Source organism: Heliangelus exortis, chromosome 3 (assembly GCF_036169615.1).
Source record: "Heliangelus exortis chromosome 3, bHelExo1.hap1, whole genome shotgun sequence".
Lineage (NCBI taxonomy): Eukaryota > Metazoa > Chordata > Aves > Apodiformes > Trochilidae > Heliangelus > Heliangelus exortis.
Genome location: NC_092424.1, coordinates 88662200 through 88682054, shown reverse-complemented (window position 1 = coordinate 88682054; position 19855 = coordinate 88662200). Strand labels below are relative to the sequence as shown.

At 36.2% G+C, this 19855-nt stretch overlaps 1 protein-coding gene across 3 annotated transcripts in view; it reads right to left on the bottom strand.

The window, feature by feature from the left end:
• The window catches only part of EYS (eyes shut homolog), a 724585-nt gene that overhangs the window by 172595 nt on the left and 532135 nt on the right, over window positions 1-19855 (bottom strand). For all 3 annotated transcript variants that reach the window (XR_011725383.1, XM_071741624.1, XM_071741625.1), the window contains exon 36: window positions 16864-17093. Coding sequence is in view for 2 of the 3 variants with exons in the window: in XM_071741624.1 (XP_071597725.1) it covers window positions 16864-17093 (230 nt within the window). In the remaining variant the exon portion in view is untranslated. The remainder of the gene's footprint in view (window positions 1-16863; window positions 17094-19855) is intronic.

Below are 19855 nucleotides of genomic sequence, written 5' to 3'. Positions count from 1 at the left end.
TTAAAAACTCCAATAATTTTGCATTAAAGGAAGGTGGGAGAAAGTAGCTTGATAAAAGTGTGAAACTGATAGCAGCCAAATAATCTTTGATCAAATTAAATGCCAAATTGCTCTATTTCAGCTTTAATAAACTTTCTAGGATTAAAGGTATTGAGATGCGACTGATATCAGATACTTCCTAGGATATCTCCAGAAATAACATGAGGAGTATCTCTTATACTGCAGGTCCTATTACCTTCTGATGAAGAAAAATAAATCTGTTTATGAAGTCTGAAAAAGGTGGGGTTTTATTTATAAATTCAGGTGGAACAGTAGGACACTGAAGAGGGGAACTGTTAAGGATTTGAATTCTAGAAACCAACTGTTTGAATCCTGCTTGACATCCATGTTTTGGGAACTAATCAAAACCTAAATATATACACAGCTAAAGCTGAGCCCAAGCTTTTAAAAGATATTTGGATATCCCCCTTTGATATCCCACATATGGTAGGAGGTGAGTTTGTCTGCTAAGGTTTTCTGTTATGGTGTTCTGAAGCTCTGATGAGTTAGTCAGAGAAAATATGATGTGGTGCAGTGTGGTCACCTTCAAGACAAACCATCTTCTTGTAGATGGAGAATATGGCATATAATAAAATCGCCATATTTATCTATTTTCTGTTATAATCAGAAACCTCTGACATAGAGCCATATATGGCAATAATAACTTCCTGGTCTTCCAGAGATAGCACTTGGATGGACAGAGGCCTATCTGCATGACCTTGTGCAGAAAAACAGTTACTAATTCAATTTTTTTGCAAAGTTGGCAGGGTATGAATCAGATCTGGTCTTAAATGCATGATGCTGCACTAATGCACACAGATGGTAGCAATTTTCCTCAGTGTGTGAATTCCCATGCTAATAAAATCACATTGTTTATGATTTCTTCACACGCTGCTTCAAGCCCAGAGATTTCTCAGATGAAGTTATATCATATCCATCTGTCTCTGATCATATGGACAGGCACAGACTAGTGCAATCATACAGCATCTGGTCAAAATATAATTCAAGAGACTAATAACGGGAGCATAATTTGGACTATAATATGACAAAAGTTATGATAACATGAAGTAGTATTCTAGCAAGTCAAGCAACATAGTGTGGGGTTTGGATTTTCTTCTGACTGCAAGATTCTGAAACCTCTACCTAATCAGATAAGATCTGAACTTCAGATTTTTCTCAAGAGAAGTCACATAGCAGAGCTATTCTAGGCTTCTTAATGTGTTGAATATATGCTGAATACCCATCTTATATGAGGATGTTTTCTTTCATATCAGCCATTAACCAAGGAAACTTGCAGCAAGAGGAACTTTTTAATTACATGTGCAACTGATTCCATTAAAACTAAGGCAAACTGCCTTTATGTAATTACTAGACTGACAAGCATTTTTGTTTTTTAATAACAAATAGGATCTGTTGCCAAGAATGAATTACTGATACTTGATGTACTTTTATAGTAATGATATACAGAAATAATATACTTGAAAATTGGTCAGTGCAAATGAATCCTCAGTATAATTTTTTAATGTTAATATGCTGAGATTTTAAATTTCAAGCAAAGTTAAGCTTTCCCTTGAGGAAAAAAAAATTCTTCTGAGATAGGAAAGAAGAAAAAAAATCACCAATAATGTACACATGTTTGTTTCAGAGCAATAAAACTGAAGACTTGTGTTCTGCCAAACATGATAAATAGGATCCTTGAAAACACATGGAGTATCTGTGGTTGGTCTTAAACTACTGGGTTGTGGATTTAAAACTGCTAATCAGAAATACCTGCTTCCACAATCTAAGGTTTCTCTTCCTGTGCATTCTCATGAGAATAAATTTTTCTTGTCTGACCATCATGTACAGAGATAAAGCTATCTGTATGAAAACACAACCTCTCTGGGTGATCTGCTGATTCTTAGCAGAAAGGAATTTTTATGAACTTGTGGGACTTGATTGTTATCAGATATATTTCAGTATTTAATTTGTGAAACCTGACAGATTACAGTAGCTGCTAATTTATTGAGCTTTATCTTCTTTAAGATACTGTATTAGCTTTCAAATGCAGCTGATCTGAATTATCAGAAACCCCATGATTTAAAAAAGCTGTGAATAAGAATCTCCCTGAGACCATCCTGGACATTTAAAAAAAAACCCATCTAGATAATGAATGGAAGAGAGAATTATCACTTGGTGAGCAGTCACATCATAAGGAACCTACAAAAACTATAGAGGAAAGTGCAGCACTACTTGCAGTGTGGAAACAAGTCCAGAGTACTCCAGTGAGTCTGAGGCTAATTCAAGAATATATGAGAGATTTATTTTTCACCTCCTGTGATATTTAATAGTAAGAATTTCTCTATCATGCACTGACCTTGTAGGACTACAATAGAAAAAAATACATACTGGAAGATCAGTTTCTTGCAGAGCATGCATGGAACAACTGCTGCTAGTGTCCTGAAGTTCTCTCCATGAGCTACTCCCAAAAAAAGGCTTTTGCTCTACTGAATTATTGTAGATTTACTTGGGGATGGAGGAGATGCTCTTTTCACTTCCTTTCTGATTGTTGTTTCCTCAAATAGACTCTGCATTGACTGAGAAAGTCACATTCTTTAATTTGTGACAGTCCGTGTTACTTTTCTTTCAGTGTATTTGGCTTTGTGATTTCTTCCCTTACACTGAACATTGTGTGTGCAAGTACCTCTTCTACTGTTACCTGTTACCATGAAATAACTGAATAGTTGGCTCCAGGAAACTAATGCTGTAAAGCTATGTGACATCATCTTTCTCAAAAACATCTCTCTCTGAAGTCAAACTCTCTGGAAACTAATCTCTCTCTAGAAAATAATATCTCTCTATGCTCCACCTTGGTGAGATTTTGCTTTGCTTTGTTTTGTTTTCTTCTTTGCTACCTTTAATTCAGCTTCCTAATCCACTATGTATACCAAAGAAAACCATTTCTGTGGTCTCGCTAGAATGATTCAGGCCATCTCAGAATATACGTATTATTCTTTTTTCCTAAATCCTTTCACCCTTTCCTTTATTCATGTTGTAGATGTGATGTGACATGTATAGAGCACTAAGCTAAGCTGAGTAGTGGATTCTATTCTCTGCTGTATCATTTTGTGATGGTCCAGTGGTCACAAAAGCAATGAAAATAAGCAGCAAGCTACTGCAGATTTTGAGAGAAGGACTTCTGGAACTAGTGGAAAAACACAAGGTACAGGCCAAGTACAAGTTTTGTGGTCAAGGACAGAATGGGTAAAGCACAGTAATTAGTAATGTCAAATTTCAACATAAACATTTGATATACGTTCTGAATAATCTCTGGTTGATAGCAGTGAAGCTATTCAGCTTTTAGTTCAACTTCTCCAATCATTTCCTAGCACTATCACTTTTGATGACCAATATGTAAACAAAACTTCAAACCCCAAATTTCTATGAAAATTTTATCTTCAGTTTTATCTTCACCACATTTTATTAATTTTCATGATCACAATGGTTGCTAATTCAATTGAGCCTCATGCTCTTGGGATTTTATATTAGCTTTTGAAAGCAGCTGATCTAAATGATCAGATATCCCAGGATTAGAAAAGGAAGTAAATAAGGACCTCAGAACTGTATATAATGAAGTACTGATTGGAGAATATACTGTTTTGGGTTTTTTTTTCTACACATACTGTTGTCCAAAACCATCAAGGGTAAGAGAATGAACAGTAATATTTAAAAGCATTATGAGGAAATCTGAAGGTAAACTTATCAGTTTTTCCTTTCATCATTATTCTTCTGACTAGTTATTTAGTTACATTGCCATAGCTTCAGCCTACTACAAAGTTTTCCATTTTCTACGAGAATAAAAAAATTGGAACTATAGCATAGAAAACGTAAATGGAAGTAACAAAAATAAAGATCCTTTCCCTGCCCCATCTCTCAAAAAAGAAAGAAACTTTAGTCTTTATTCAGTGGTGACAACAGGTAAACATTCATGCTCTTTTAAAAGAAAAAGTGTAAGTTGGACTTGGTTGGAATAAATCTGACAGGTTATAGAATTGCAACCAGATTTCTACCGTGAGATAACTGAATTCAGATTTTGTTTAGTAAGTATTTTCTCATTTCCAAAGTTATTATCATCATAATAAAAGAACCACAAAGCACACTAAGAGTGTGCTGACAGCACATAAAAGCAATGAGAAAACTGAAGGAGTATTTTATATAGAATGTTATTTCTACTAAGCATTCAGTAAAACCATCAGTAGTAAAGAACCTCACTTTGACTTCTTGTCTCAGCCACATGCTCTATTAAATGACCCAAACCTTCCCACCACAGGGGCCACCACAACGACCTTCAGGCACAACCACCCTGAAAACCTTTATCACAGAATGCATCTCCTGCTGGCTCAAGTGAAAGGAGCAGACTAATCCGAACAAATGCTGTTCTAGGTGAGCAAGCTGAGCAACTGCTACATGGCCCTGTGTCCTGGTTTGGTCCAGGATAAAGGTGATTTTCTGTCTTGTACTTTTGCTTTTAGCTGAGTCTCTTGTAAGTAGTTGCACTTGCTGAAATTAACAGCAAGTTTCTCAGACAGTGTGTGCTTCTAGGACTGATAACACTTGATGTTTATAGTTACTGCTAGAGACTGGTATGCAGAGCCAAGGACACTGCTCAGCTCTGCCTCATTTAGAAATATTGTAGTTGATACCCAATGTACTCACGTATGCTTTGCTGTATCTGTAACATTAACTTCAGATTAAACTGGTAGGGACTGGAAATCAGGAATGTTTTCCACATAATTTGACTAGAAAAAGAACAATGCCTGGACAGGCACCAGGGACATTACATCACTTCCCCTCTGAGCAGGGATTGAAAACCTTCAGACCAGGTTCTCTTTGGCAGACTATCATGCATGTAAGAATGTTAAGCAATTGTCAGATACGAGATGTTCTCGTATCTTTATACTCTGGCTCATAAAAAAAAAAGAGGTGTAGAGGTCAGTCTTTTTCTCTTCTGTTCATGCTGAACTGAATGGGTTTGGCAAGTCACAAAGAATTGTAAGAGCTACAAGAAAAAAAAAAAAAAAGCAGAAAGGGTGATAGGAAAAGAGAGAAAACAATAAAACTAACATGAAGTTGGAAAAGAGAGAAAACGATAAAACTAACATGAAGTTGAAATACAATATTTCTATACGCTTTTTGTGTATTACACATATACAGACCATAGCATATAACCTGTTTATTATTATTTGGGGGAAGAAATCTGGAAAAGAAATAAGAGCATAATATCAATATTATATGGTCTGTAACACAACATTAAGAAAGAAAAGAATAAACAGTGTTGGTCAGGTTCAATAAGAAGCATTTCTATTATTAGCAAAGAGACTGCTATCTATAGATTCCTTTAGCATTTTTCTCCCTCACATTTTTTTACTATCTGACTACATCCTCTCTTAAAGACTCTTGAATCAAATGTTAAGGGAGAAGACACATTTTTTAAGGAAGCATCTTTTAAAGTGAAGCATAAAATTACTCATGTTATAAGAATAAAATAATAGAATAGATAAGTGAAGACATTGCCAAAACTCATAAAAATCCTAATGTACAGTGCCTAAGACTTATGACGACTAAACTCACAAAGTAACTCATAGAGCTCTACATACTTTTGGCAGGCTGTTATGTGAAAAATAAGACAGAAATACAATAGTACAGTATTAATCTACTGCTTCTGGAATGGTAGCTCAGCAATATTTCAGAGCACCACTATGGAGTCAGAAGAAAGAATGAAGAGCACCTCTGTTCTGAAAACGTATGATGCATTTTCAGATGTAACAGAAAATGCAGACAAATGCAGGGGTTGGCAAGGTCCCTGCTGAAACCTCACTTTAACTACAAAGTAGCAAACTGCCTCTGCAGTCTCTGTCAGAAAAAAACACAAGCTGAGAATGTTTGTGGCGAATATCAATTATAAAATATTTATTTCCTTCCTCAATTAGATCTGAGCTTTAATTAGCATTCTAATTTTCTTTTTCTTTATTTCTTGTAAAATATCTTCAGATGAATTAAGAATAATGCCAATTAATATTTTTCTTCATAAAGACTAATTTCCTCATTTTTATCTTGTATTTCTAGACAAGTTCAAAAATATTTTCAGTGTTGATTCACGCTGTCAGACAGCCTCAGAAATCTGTCCTGCCTGCTGTTCAGTAGCATAGTAGTTTCTTTATCCTGTTCCCTGTTCCTTTCCTTATGTCATCAACTTTTTAGCATATCTAACAGTTTCCAAAGGCTTATTTCCTTAGTGTACCTAAACCCCTGTGAAATTACATTCTTTTACAAACAAAACAAAAAGAGGAAGGGTCACCCTTGCCTCATACATTTTGAGCCACTATTTTGGATCATACTGTTCAGTTTTGGCAAAATTTATTGTTACTGTTCTTTTTAAATCTGTCGCCTCCCCAGCATCTCTGGGTTAACTTCAGACCCTCAAGCATCAGCATATGGATTATTCACGGAAATGCTCAGGCTTTAAATCTGGGCTGACATTCTTCCCTTTATTCTCAACTGCACCCAGGTTGGTCTCCAAAACTGTCAAAAAATGGGAGACTGATTCTGATCCTGTAGAACTGAATTTATCATTTCCTCTCTTCAATCTGTCTTGATGAATCTTTGAAGGAAGAGATTCATGCAGTCTGCTGGATTTCAAAGAGCAATTAATGAAATGTGCCTTTTAATGCCTAGAAATCCTTGATTTTCTGGATATTTTCTGTGCATTAATATTTTTGGAGCAGGTTAAAATACTTTGATATTAAGAGCAGAATTAACGTAATAGAAATTCCTACAAAACTCCTATATAAGAATCTCCAGAAACAGAGGTTTACACATTGAACCTACTATGCTCTTAACAAGAGTACACATCTATTTAGTAGGAATACTCCCACCTTATGGTTAGTTTGGGGTTTTTTGCTATTAAAATAACAATTCCATAATTCAAACCTTAGACAAATCTGCAGGGATAAGCCTTTTCTGCTTTGCAGCTGTACTGCAAAAAACCCCACCCATTAGCCTGTGAAGAGACAGGTGTCCAACAGGGACTAGGCTTCTGCTGTTAAATTCCAAAAGAAACTTTAAATGCTGTACTTTGCCAAATTGTACATATTAAATTAATATTATTTTTTTGTCAATTCATGCTTTTCATTTTTTCTGAAGTTCACCAGTTGCTGTAACAGATTATACAGATGAATAAAAAGAAACAGTCACTACAGCTACAATTATTTTCTTAAGATGATAGTATTAAGAATAATGGCATGTGCTGTAAAATACATTTTGAAGTCAGATGAACCTACAGATTTCCACTATGATTGGTAGAGTCTAATAGGATGTTTGGCTTTATTTTCTTACGTTTATTTCCCATATTTGCATATTTTCCATACTAATTAAAATGCAACAGTTTTTTATTATTTATTTATATTACAGTGTTTTTATTTTATCCTTTATATAGCTAAAGAATTAAAGAAAATTCTTGATACAGGGCAATACAATTAAAATAGAAAGGTTGTTTTCATTTATGCAGTTCCTGTCTTAAATATGAATCGAACAGAAAGTAGGAATCTGACAGTAATTTGTTTTTCTGTTTGAGCAATGCCTCAACTGTTTGGTCTGTTTGATTATGTCTTCAATATTTTCACTAATTCCACTGAAACACAGGGGAACCTCACATGCCCTCAAGCTTTTGACCTTCCCAAACATTCTGCAAATAATTGATCTACACACATGCACAATGAAAATATGCAAGTATATTGTGCTGCTAGGAAATTCACCTTTCAAATCTGCAGATTCCCAGGTAGCTAAAATAGCTAAGTAGCTAAAATAGTTTTGCTATATAATTACTTGAATATTTTATTTGCTAACGGTTATTACAGAATGTAAAGAAACTACAATGGTGGGAAGAAAGACTGCCTTTTGAGACCCCACCTGGGCTACTGCATTCAGTTCTGGAGCCCCCAGCAGAAGGACATGGAGCCCAGACAAAGTCAACAAAGATGATCAGAGAGGGCTGGAACACCTCTCCACAGGCTGAGAGAGCTGGGGTTGTTCAGCCTGGAGAAGAAAAGGCTCCAGGGAGACCCGATAGTGGCCTTCTGGTGTAGGCAGCAGGTGGCAGGACCTGCCGAGTAATGAGCTCAGCCGGATGTGCTGCACGCCGCGGTTTCTGCCTCATTATTTTTTGGTGTCTCTTCCGGGCCAATTTCCGACAGGAATTCGGCCACGCTTTTGTGGGGCTTCCCTGTCATGCCCTTTATGGCAGGCTTGCCAGTGTCCAACCCCAGACACACGTGTTTCGTTATGCCTTCCTCGGCGGGTGGTGCCGAGGGAGTCACGGCGGGTACATTTTTGGGTGTTAGTTCTTCAAGGCGTGGTGCCGAGGGGATCACCGCAGGCACTTTCTTGGGGGGGAACGCTTCAGTTTTTAGTAATGGAGGTGTGGCAGTGGCGAGTGCCGCCTTCACCTCGGTTTTCATCATCGCCAGTAAGCCGCATACGACCCTCCAAGTGTTATCGGCGCCGATGATGTCGCCGTTAATTTCTTTTGAATTGAGGTCCACCAGTAGGTCATAAACCTCCTCCCATAAGTCCCGGGCTTTGGCAGGACCCGGGGAGCCAAGGAGTTCCTGGCTCTCTGCTTGTGCCACAATTTTTTCGGTGGCGGCAGCTTCAGTGGGTTTACTGGCGGTAAGACCCATCTTTCGACAAGAGGCTTAGCAATGTAAGTAATAAGAGAAAAAGGGGTCTCTTCTTACCCTAATTTCTCGAGTTCCGGAAGAAAGATGAGAAGTTGGTTTAGACGAGAGTCTATGCCCGCGTTCTCCACCAGATGTAGCAGGAGATGAACTTCACAGCGATGATAGGCTCTGAGTGAGGACAGGATCAGTAGAGAACTGACCTCCAACCAGCACGGCTGCTGACCTGGCTTCAGAATGAGCCCCTTGCCAGTCTCAGGCCCCGCCTTTTATTGGCCCTTGATCTTTGAGCATGCGCACTTGGGCCAGCTCTAACTGGGCACAGGTGAGGCTGAGCACCGACTGAGCTCATTACTCGGCAGGTCCTGCCACCTGCTGCCTACATTCTGGTATTGGAAAGAGCCTACAGGAAAGCTGGGGAGGGACCATTTACAAAGTGACAGAACAAGGGGAAATGGTTTTAAGCTGAAACAGGGCAGATATAGACTTGACATTTAGAAGAAATTCTAAATTTCTTCTAAATTTAGACACCGGAACAGGCTGCCCAGACAAGTTTCAGACATGCCCACCCTGGAAGTGTTCAAAGCCAGGTTGGATGGGGCTTTGAGCAACCTGGTCTAATGGGAGGTGTCCCTGTCCACAGCAGCAGGGTTGGAACTATGTTATCTTTAAGGTCTCCTCCAACCCAAACCACTCTACCAGATTTAATGAATCTACATTCTTTCTGTGACTTCTGCTTCTTTTACTTATTATCCCTTTCTTCTTGTTTCCAGAAGGACTCTGTATAAGGTAGCTTGTCCATGAAAGAATTGTCACCCTAGCAAACAAGAAACTTCTAAGATCTGTTTTTTAAATTATTTATCTTGCTATAACTGTGTTTCTGTGTAGATATTTTAATCAATGTTGCAATCCCCTGTTAGCCTCTTTTCTAAACTAAGCCAAAATGTGAGAAAGAGTTTGGGATTGACTGAACAGAGCATTTAAGAACCTTACTATTTTAGTGTGAAGAATTGTTTTGGGTGTGTCACCACCCTCCTACTAAAGAATTTTTTCCCAATGTCTAACCTCAATCTTCCTCTTCCTATCTTTAAATCCATTACCCCTCATCCTACCACTACATGCTCATCAAAAGTCCCTCCCCAGCTTTCTTGTAGGCCTCTTCCAGGTACAGGAAGGCTGCCCTAAGGTCTCCCTGGAGCCTTTTCTTGTTTCACCCTTAAATCAGAGTTTTATCCTTAGGACAAGAAACTCCCCAGTGAGTGTCTGCATGACTGATTTCTCCAGCAAAGCCATTTCCTCTGCTACCAAATTGTATAAATATCCTGTGTTCTCAAAAACGACCACTTGTTTTGGGAAGTGACATGAAAGGTCTGCCAGTTGGAATATCCCTCTGGAAGGATGGACAAGAAAGATGTTTTAGTGGGATCTCCCTAGAGAATCCTGATATTCTGTAGCTGAAGCTCCTTAGAGTGGTCTGGGAGTGGACAAGTTGTTGCACACCTTCCTATCCAGGAATGAAACAACCCCTGTTCTTGCAATTGCAGCATTCTTGAAATCAAAATGTTAACATAGCATAATATACCATTATTCTAACTTGGTAGCACAGGTGATTTCATTGGTAAAAGGCCTAATTAACTACTGTTTATTCTGTGCTATGAAAGCAAACCCAGTCTTCTATGTCTCTTTCCTACAGCTCAAAGACATTATTTAATAGTTCACCTGCTTTATTACATGGTATTTCCTGTGAAAGAACACAAATGAGTCAAGCTCAGAAAATAAGCATTGCCATAATGCCTGGGGAGAGACATAACATTTCCGCAGATGACTTGATTATGAGCAATTTAGCACCAACAGAAAACATGGCAGCAATTCAGGTGTTACTGAAAGAAAGTTTTTCCAGAAAATGCAATAAATGGAGAAGAATGAAAAAAGCAAGTATTTTTCACCTATGCAACAATGGTTATCTTTGAATGAAAACTTACCCTAAGGAGCTGGAGATTAGCAGCTGAATAGGTTACAAGCTTTAGAAACAGTACATTTTTATACCCCCATTTTCAAGCAGAAAATGAAAAGGAGAAAGCTTGTTTCCTACGAATTCTGAACTTGCCATTATTTCATTTTCTGTTATCTGTTCTCGTCCATTTTGCTCTTCTCACCCACATTAAAGAAATAATGATTCAGGTGCCTAATGTTAGAAATACCAACGTTTCACAGGTCTTATCAACATGAGGAGACAAAAGGCTTCTACAGTTTTTATCAACTGTTTTCCCCAGAAACAAAAGGATAACTTTAAAGAGCACTTATCCATACAAACCATTACAATAAAATGCTACACCTATCTCCTTTTTAATAACATTCAAATGAGAAAATAAATCTTGAAAAAATACTTAAAAATAATAGTTATTTTAAATGGCTCAAGACTGGATGTGAATGGATGTGAATACAAAACAGAGAATGCATTAGTGAATTGACAACTGTTTAAAATGGTTCTATCCCTATCATCTGTTTTCACTGTAATTTTTCAGACCCTATAGGTGTTTGGAAGGTTTTGGTTTAGGGAAAGTGTCAGTGCATTAGTAAACAGTTTTACAGACACTGGAACACCAGTTGTTAGAGTTGCCTGGTGCTTTGAAGAGCTCCATAACTCAACTATGCTCCATAACTCAGTTATGTTCCATAACTCAACAAAGTTGCTCTTTCTTGTTATCTTCCCTCTAGCTGAAAGGTGTGTCTAAGGCTGTCACTAAATCACGGTTTTAATCTATTCTCACTAATCACAGAAAACTGCAACATTTCTTTACAATTTCATGAAGTCACATAGAAGGGGTTAAGATGTAGGTTGTTGTTTCAACTGATAAGGTATATAAATGACCAAACTAGGAGCAGAATGGATGCACATCAGGAGCTGATGTAGCAGAATACCTGCATCCTGAATATTAAGCACATGAATCATATAGATTTCTTGAACTCTTACAGTTAAACATATGTAAACCTTACACACTTCATTGGATCTGGGACATAACATCTAAATTAAGTGAAAACATATTAGGTTGTATTAAATTTCACTTACAATGGCACTTGGCTTTTGAGGTGGTAAAGTTCTGCAAAACCGCTCAAGACGGTAGAAGAAGGATGAGCTGAAAATTGCTTCACCACCTCCATGTCACCCAGCTTGTGTCCTTCAAAATCCTGTTTTCCTTCAATTTCAAAAACACTTCACCAAATTAACCCACAAAAAAAAAAAAAAAAAAAAAAAAAAATGGTACACAGTAAGTGATAAAACAAGATAGTATCATATTGGAGATATTTTAGACCTAATAAATTCTAATTTCTAATAAATTCTCTGTTATTTTGTGAAGTAAGAAAGAAAAAAAGTAGGCACCATCTGCTAAGTCCAGGTGACTGTGCTGCTAATAAGATTACTTGTAGATGCAGTTACAAAGTGCTAACAAATTATACCTCACAAGGTTTGCCCAGTCTCATATTGAAATGCAAGATTATATCCCTGAGCAAAAGTGCAGAGAAGAATGTTTATATTCATTTAGATAATTCCTTTTTGCATTGCATAGCAAAATAGCACTTCTGTTGAATTTTATTGTAGCAAATAAACAGGTAATGGCTGGCTATTTCCTACATACAACTTTGAAATTGCTATAATGGCAACTAGTGTATTGAAGCCAATATGCAAAGTTATTTAAGTCCTGGCTGAGTCTTGGTTTTTTCTAAGCTATCCTACTGTGTTCTTAATTTTTAAAGTTATACTCTAAAATACCATTGCAAATCTAAAGGGGAAGCTTACTACTTTTTTCCAGTGTAGCCCAAAATGCTATAGAGGTCACATCAAATCTTTGCATACAAAAATAAATGCATTTTGTAGAAAATCAATAGGTGTCTCATGGGTTTAAGACTTCGGCTGTGGTTTATAATATCAAATTAATTACTGAAGTTTGTACATATGTCTAAATACATTATTTTTCTTTTTTTTCTGCTTATATAGTCCTACAAGATTATGAAACATTTCAAGGGAGAACAAAATGGGTGAAGGAACACTTGAATTCTGGAAAAACAGGGGATACGGAGTAGCAGAGTCCTGTTCATCTTTCTGGGTACCTCAAACTGAGACTCGAATGTGGAAAGGACTCCACAATTGCCCTTCCTCACACACAGCTTGGTATGTGATTCCAGTTCCTCATCCTTCTTTTTGGTGCAAATTTGAAGATTTATTTTAAATTCTACACACTATAGACATTATTAAGGGGATAGAAAGACCTATGACCTACAGGAGTTATGAAACTCTATGCTTCTACAGATGTCTGAAATCACTGAAATTGGACGGATGACACATTTTCAAGCACAGATAAATAAATAAAAAAAAAATATCAAAGATGAATGATGCTAGTGAATGAGAAAAGTTAAAATTTTAAGGAAAAATTTCAAGAAAAGCCAATAGTAAAAGAACCCTCTGTTTGGGATGATATTATATACTGCTCAACAAATTAGTAATTCAACAATTGTTTCTCAAGGCAAAAAAAAGGTAGCAAAGTCTCCAGGTGGGATTGCTGCAAGATAAATGCCTGTAATAGCCTCTCATTTTACTCCTGGTTTTGCAGCCTTTCAAAGGCGTTGACCTTTAAGTAATGTACATAATATACACAGGAAATATATAAAATTAAACATCTTTCCTAGGCTTAACACATGACATTTAAATATTATTTTTATTGAACAATTTACAAAACTTTTACAGAATTACTAAAAATTCTGGAGACTTTAAAAATGTTAATCTTATAATTAACAGTCAGGGACATACTTTCTCTGCACAAGCAAGACAGTGATGTTCCAAACCTATCACTATGAACTTTACAGTAATAGACAGCCATCTGCCTTCGTGCTAAAGCTGAAGCATTATGTTTTTCCCATGTGTGTGTAGGGATTTCACAATAAAGCAGATATAACAGCTTATCTAAGAAAGAATTGTTTCATGGAGGAAAGAATGATACACTTCAAAATAAAGTGAAAAAACTGTTTACTCAGAAATTAAAAAAGGTAGCTCAGAGTACACTACCTTTCACTGTATTCCCTATCTACATAACCCTCCCTTTCTATTGTATGACCTAGTACTCAATGTTCAGTAATAAAGATTAAATTTACACTGGCAGCAAATTTTCTAGGCTGAATTTAAAGTTAGAGTTTTTTAAAGAAAGCTCATAGCAACTTCTAACTGTCAGATAACTTTGGAAATTGTAATAAAAAAAAGGAAAATGTGAATTTAGCAAATACATTCATGTGTATACCTAATTTTATATTTCCATAGAAAAATTGAGATAGATTCCCATTTTTCAAAATTTTGTTTTAAGGACATTTCAGAAATATTTTGTTAATTAAAGTAAATACACTATGAATTAAAATAAACTGGCTTGGCATTATGTATCCATACTGACACTGAGTTCAACATATTTCTTGTAAGGGCAGCACAAGCTGCTGGACCTTATTAGTTAAGGATCTATCCAATAGGAAAATGCAGTATTGCATTATATAACACACTATCAAGTTGAGCCATGTAACTGAGATAATGTCATTCACTTGCTTTCACTCTAGAAGATGGTTTTATATGCTGACAGAAACGTGCAGTAGTTAGTAAGAAACTAAGTGGTGTATCTTAACTTAGACAGGAAAAAAAGAGAATGCATACATTCTAGTGAAGCCAAGATGCCCACACAGGGTTTGTATATAAGACCCTGTAGTATGCTCTGCTGACTCTTACTGTGCCAGTTGAGTGTATGATATATGTGCTTGCTGAAATTTGGTTAAAGGTAGATATAAAGTAGATCACTGAGATGGATTAATAACTCCATCCTACTGAAATGCACAGGTATAAATTACACCATGATTTTAAAAGATCACAGCAATCTTTAAGAAGTCAAGAGACAATTTCCTTGACTAAAACAAAGTTTCTGAATTGTATACATAATAATTTACTTCCTCCTTTGCAAAATTTATAGTAAATCATAAAATGATTACAGATGCCCTTAGCTCCTGTAATTATCAGTTCTCTCCAGAGTTCTTGAAGAATTGATCCCTGAATATCCCAGGTTTATAACGGTAGTTTAGTTGGGAAGTTTCTGGTCTCATTATGCTAAATTTATCAATCTTATTGATATTTTTAGGATTACATAAAATCATATTATGCTTTTGTTAATGTTCAGCTACTAAATACAGCATACATTAAATCTGATCCTGCTCTCTATATATACACAAAATGTGACAGCACAGGCCCTGAGTTGTAGCTGCCCCAGTGAACTGCCAATGAGCCTGTCACATCCAGCAGCCCTGGATGACCTGGGAGCAGTAAGCAGAAGCTGTTCCCTCTATGCATAGTGGGGTTGTACATGGTAAAAGCAGTGCCGTGTGCAGGGAGGAACTCTTTCATTTGTCATCTCTGCACAAAGGGGAAAAAAAAAAAGAAATTTTCTTCTTCCAGAGCCAGAACTATTAAAAGGCATCCTACACAGAAAAATGGATCACAGTTAAAATCTCATCAGCAAGCATGCCTGCAAGCTTCAGCAAAGCAAATGGCATCTCTTCCATTTTAGAAAAAAGAAAAAGATATCTCATGGAAACTAGACATCCACCATTAAAAAGATGATATGATTATACAGTTGAGGTTATATTCTCAAAAGAAGCTACTCGTTTCAGATTTTTTTTAAAGCCTGTGTTCTGATTTTTTTTTTAATAGAATCTTTACAGGAGTGTCTAACAGAGAAAACGTCAGTCCTAAACATCAGAGATTCAGTTAAAATTGTGATTTAATATAATAGTCCCCTGCTTTTAATTTACTCTTCAGATAACCATAACTTAGTCATATTTTCACACAGGATTTTTGAAACAAAGTCAGAGAAAGAGAAAAAAGGGGACCATTTAATTTATGCAGGTAGGATAAATATGAAATTCCCTTGGAAATATGCTAGAAGACAGTCAGCCCATCCCATTTCATGAACTGAACAGACCTGTACTAGTTAAGATGCACAGGAAAAAAAGAGGTCAGGTTAATGTATTTTTGAATGAGTAGCTCAAAACCAGATGTCTCAGTCAATGCACTGGAAGGTATTTCTACCAAAGTCCATGGCACAGGGAGGTAACTACTTAGCCCAGATAATATGATTCAAACATAGATTATGTCATTTTTCATTAAAAACATCAAACTTAGAAGAATCCTAGAGAATGACAGATCAACTGTCAGAAGAAGGCAGCAATCAGATACTGGTAGAAGGCACCAGCGGGGTCCAGGCAAGATGCCAAAAGAGTAGTTGTGCATATACACTGATATGGCCTATTACTGCAGCAAGTCTATCAAACTCCTGCTTAAATTTAATATTGCTTATTGCTGGCATGATCCTTGGCAAAGCCAAAACCTGATCCCATCCAGAATTTTGCAGATGATGATTCAAACTGTGTTCTTTGGAACACAGAAGTGAATTCTGGCACATAAAAAGTATGTAAATAAATCAAACACTTTATTGAACATACTTAATTGAAATACACACTGAATGGTGAGTAAATATGTTATCGTTGAAGAATATGTTTTTTAGGTTCCACCTTTTTATAGTGCAGCTTGCACAGCTCCCATACATTGAAAGCAAGTGCAAATATTATGTAAATGCCAAATGTATAGAAAATACTAACAGAATTCAATTTTAACACTGAACATTTAAAAATATACTATCTAACATAAAAAGGAATAAGCTGTGGAAATGGAAAACAATCTTTTGAGGGAATCTCATTTTTAAGTTAATTTCCTTCTGCCTTTGAAATAGTATGTTGCATTACATGCTCTGACACTGTACATTAATAATTTCAACAAAAAATAGTTAATTTTTTTATTAACTCAAGTCTGCAACTCTTAGTAGTGTGTCTGACTGATATCAAGCATCTTGCACAGCAAATAAGTATTATTCTGAACACCTCAATTAATCTGCTCCTGAGTTACCAACAATAACTGGAATGAAAAGCGAAGAAACACAATTATTATGATGCCTTCTTCCCTTTTTCCTGCTCCAAAGAGGCTTAAGGCTTCTCTTTCACAACTCACAGAGAAAGAATGAACCATGACTACCTTTTTCACAGAACCGACCAGTGAAGTGTAGTGGGCAGTCACACTGGAAGGAGGTGGCCCCAGTAGGCAGAGAGAGAGGATGACAAGTCCCTCCATTATGGCACAGCCCTTCCTGGCATACAGATGGAAGTTTGGGGGAAATCAGAGAGGGCACAACGGGCTCAGGCAACTCAGGCACATCAGAGGAAACCATAGGGAATGCTGTTGGCAGATGTGTGGGTACAGGAATCCTGGAAGGAATCATGGAAAGAGAAAGACAATGGATCAAAACAAACAAACAAAAATCACAAGACCTAATTTTGCTACTACTTCACCTTCATTTAAAAACAGCTGGTTTATTTCCTTTAGAAATTCAGATTTTATTTGTGAGTGTATTAGTTATTCCCAAATCAAGTCCCCACCCTAAAATCTCACAAAAAGGTAAGGAAGATATTTTTCCCTTAAAGGGAGCAAGAAATAAGCACATGGGACATAGTTTATAGGTGTTCTCATAATTCCTTTTGGGTGCATGTCAATCCAGGGATAAATAAATGCATACATGTATTATTAAATATTTCATTGCTTGAAGTTAGTAAATCTTGTAAAACTGTTCTAGAAAACATGGTTTCCATACAAGTAGAATAAGCATAAGAATGCAAAAGGAAAATGCTGTGATATAGCAATTAATCATCTTTTAATTCAAATAAGTAACTAGGGGGAGAGAGAAAGGGAGATATTTTATTTTCATTTTCCCCATAAATTTTCTTGTTTAGAATGACACTGTATCTCAGTTTTTGACCTCTCACATAATCTACTAGATTGACATATTAATCAGTTAACCTTTTTAATAATTTCCAATCTAAATGTTTCTAGAAATCAGTTAGCCATGCTACCTGTTTGCCCTGGTTATCAGCTGTATTAATTACTACTTTTTTATTTATCCAGAGAAACAAACTTGTGACTCACTAACGTTGTACAACTTTAAGGCTACTGATTTACCTACCAAAACAACTTATGTGCATCACAAAAATTACTAAGGAAATCAAAAGTCTATGAAGACCAACTATTTAATCAGCTTGCACAATTAAAAAAATAGTTTCCACAAAATTTTACATACGAGATAGACATTCCTCTCTCATTTGATGAAGTTCAAGAGGTACTTTTTCCAGAAAGAAACTTCTAATGCTGAAATGTGGCAACAGTAATCTAATAAAACGACTTACTGTTTTTACTACATTAGTAATTTTAAAATTCCTAAATATTTTTATTATGTCTTAGTGTTGTGCAAACTAAATCAAACTGAAATGTCTCTTACGTTTTAGCCAAAACAGAACATAAAAATAAAATTCTTCTTACAATGGTTTGTAGGCATTACAGCCAGTGAAAATCAGCATTTTTGGCAATGTGTTAAACATCACTAGCCATATGCTTACATACTTTTGTTGAAAATGGTAGTATAAACCTCAAAAAACCTCAAATTAAAAAAATAATTTATTGGCCCCTGCTGTACCCTTCCCTCTCTCCTTGTAACCTACTCTTGTATCAGCTAAAATGTCTGCTTCACTGTATTGTAGAGGTTGGAGTGTCTTAAAAAGAAGCATTTGCAAGGGACAATGCATCATGAGAACAGAGTGTGTCTGTAGAAGCAAGACCAATAGGGAAGCAGAGGTGTGCTGCCCATTCACTACTCCAGAAATGTGTCTTCTCGAATCTACCTTCCGAATTTTTTTACATATCCCATTTATTCACAAAAACCTGAAAACTGATTTTAATAATTTACTTTTTTGGATTCCATATTTTAGAAAAAAGTAACAAACATATTAGTGTTCTGAAAGAAAACAATATAACACATCCCAAGTGAATATGTCGCATGTAAAGCTCACTACAGAAAAATCAGTACTCTGAATCATCAATACAGCATCTCTACAAAAACAGTGATACACGCTGAGAGGCAAGGAGGAAGGAAAAGAATATGAACAGGGGTCTAGGACAATTTGGCACTGCCAGCTTCCTGTGGTGAATAAGGTGGTGGGAAGGAGCTGGAGGGAAGATGGCAACCAGAAATTGCCTCTTTCCCAGCAGAAATGGAGAGATATACAGAGCAGTAATGGTGAGGGAAGCATCAGAAGGATATGCTGAAGCAGAAACATATAATATGTCCAAAATATAACATAGCCAAAACACAAACACTATGGTGGTTAGAAATGAAGATACAGGTATTTCAAGGCAATTAAAGCCATCCACTTTATATGAAAGAAGAGCATCCAAAAAGATGCAGGCAACAGGCAAGCTGAAAACAAATCCCTAAAAGATTTTGGCGACAGAGGACTTTCTGATAAGAGACTTGGAATTTTACGAAAATAAGTGACTGTTTATTTCTATTTACATGAATGGAATAACTATTTCCATTTATATGAAAAGAATTACAACAAAGAAAATGTTAGGCTTGCAACCATCCTTTACTCCTAAGGGAAATAACTAACATAATATTCACATTGGCTATTCTGTTAAGAGCACCATTAAGAGTGCACCAACATGTGTGTTCTCTTTTAGTAGGGTAGCAGAGCAAATTAAAAATGCTTAGTCACCTGATAATAACTGGTTAAAATTATTAAAATTTTAATTTTCTCCCCAAACATACACTACATGTTTGAGAAAGTCTGAACTAATACCAGGCTTCTAGAGAGAATCAGACATAACAGGAGAAATTCTGGGGGATTAGGACATGAGTTTTCTGTTCCTCCTTTAAAAAAAAAAAAAAAAAAAAAAAAAAAAGAAAAAAAAAAAAGGGACAAAGCTAAATAAAACTCAGAGAAGAATTAGGACATAAACTAAGCTCTCACTACTAGACATCAGAAAGACTGTTTCTCTAATCATGGATAATCCTATAGATTGCAAAATCTGTAACAGATAATGAATGAGAGGGAAATCTGCCTGACTGGCAAAATATACATAATATACATTCTTGTGCCCACTGGAAGCATTAACTTTCAGCTGTGGAAATTTCATATTC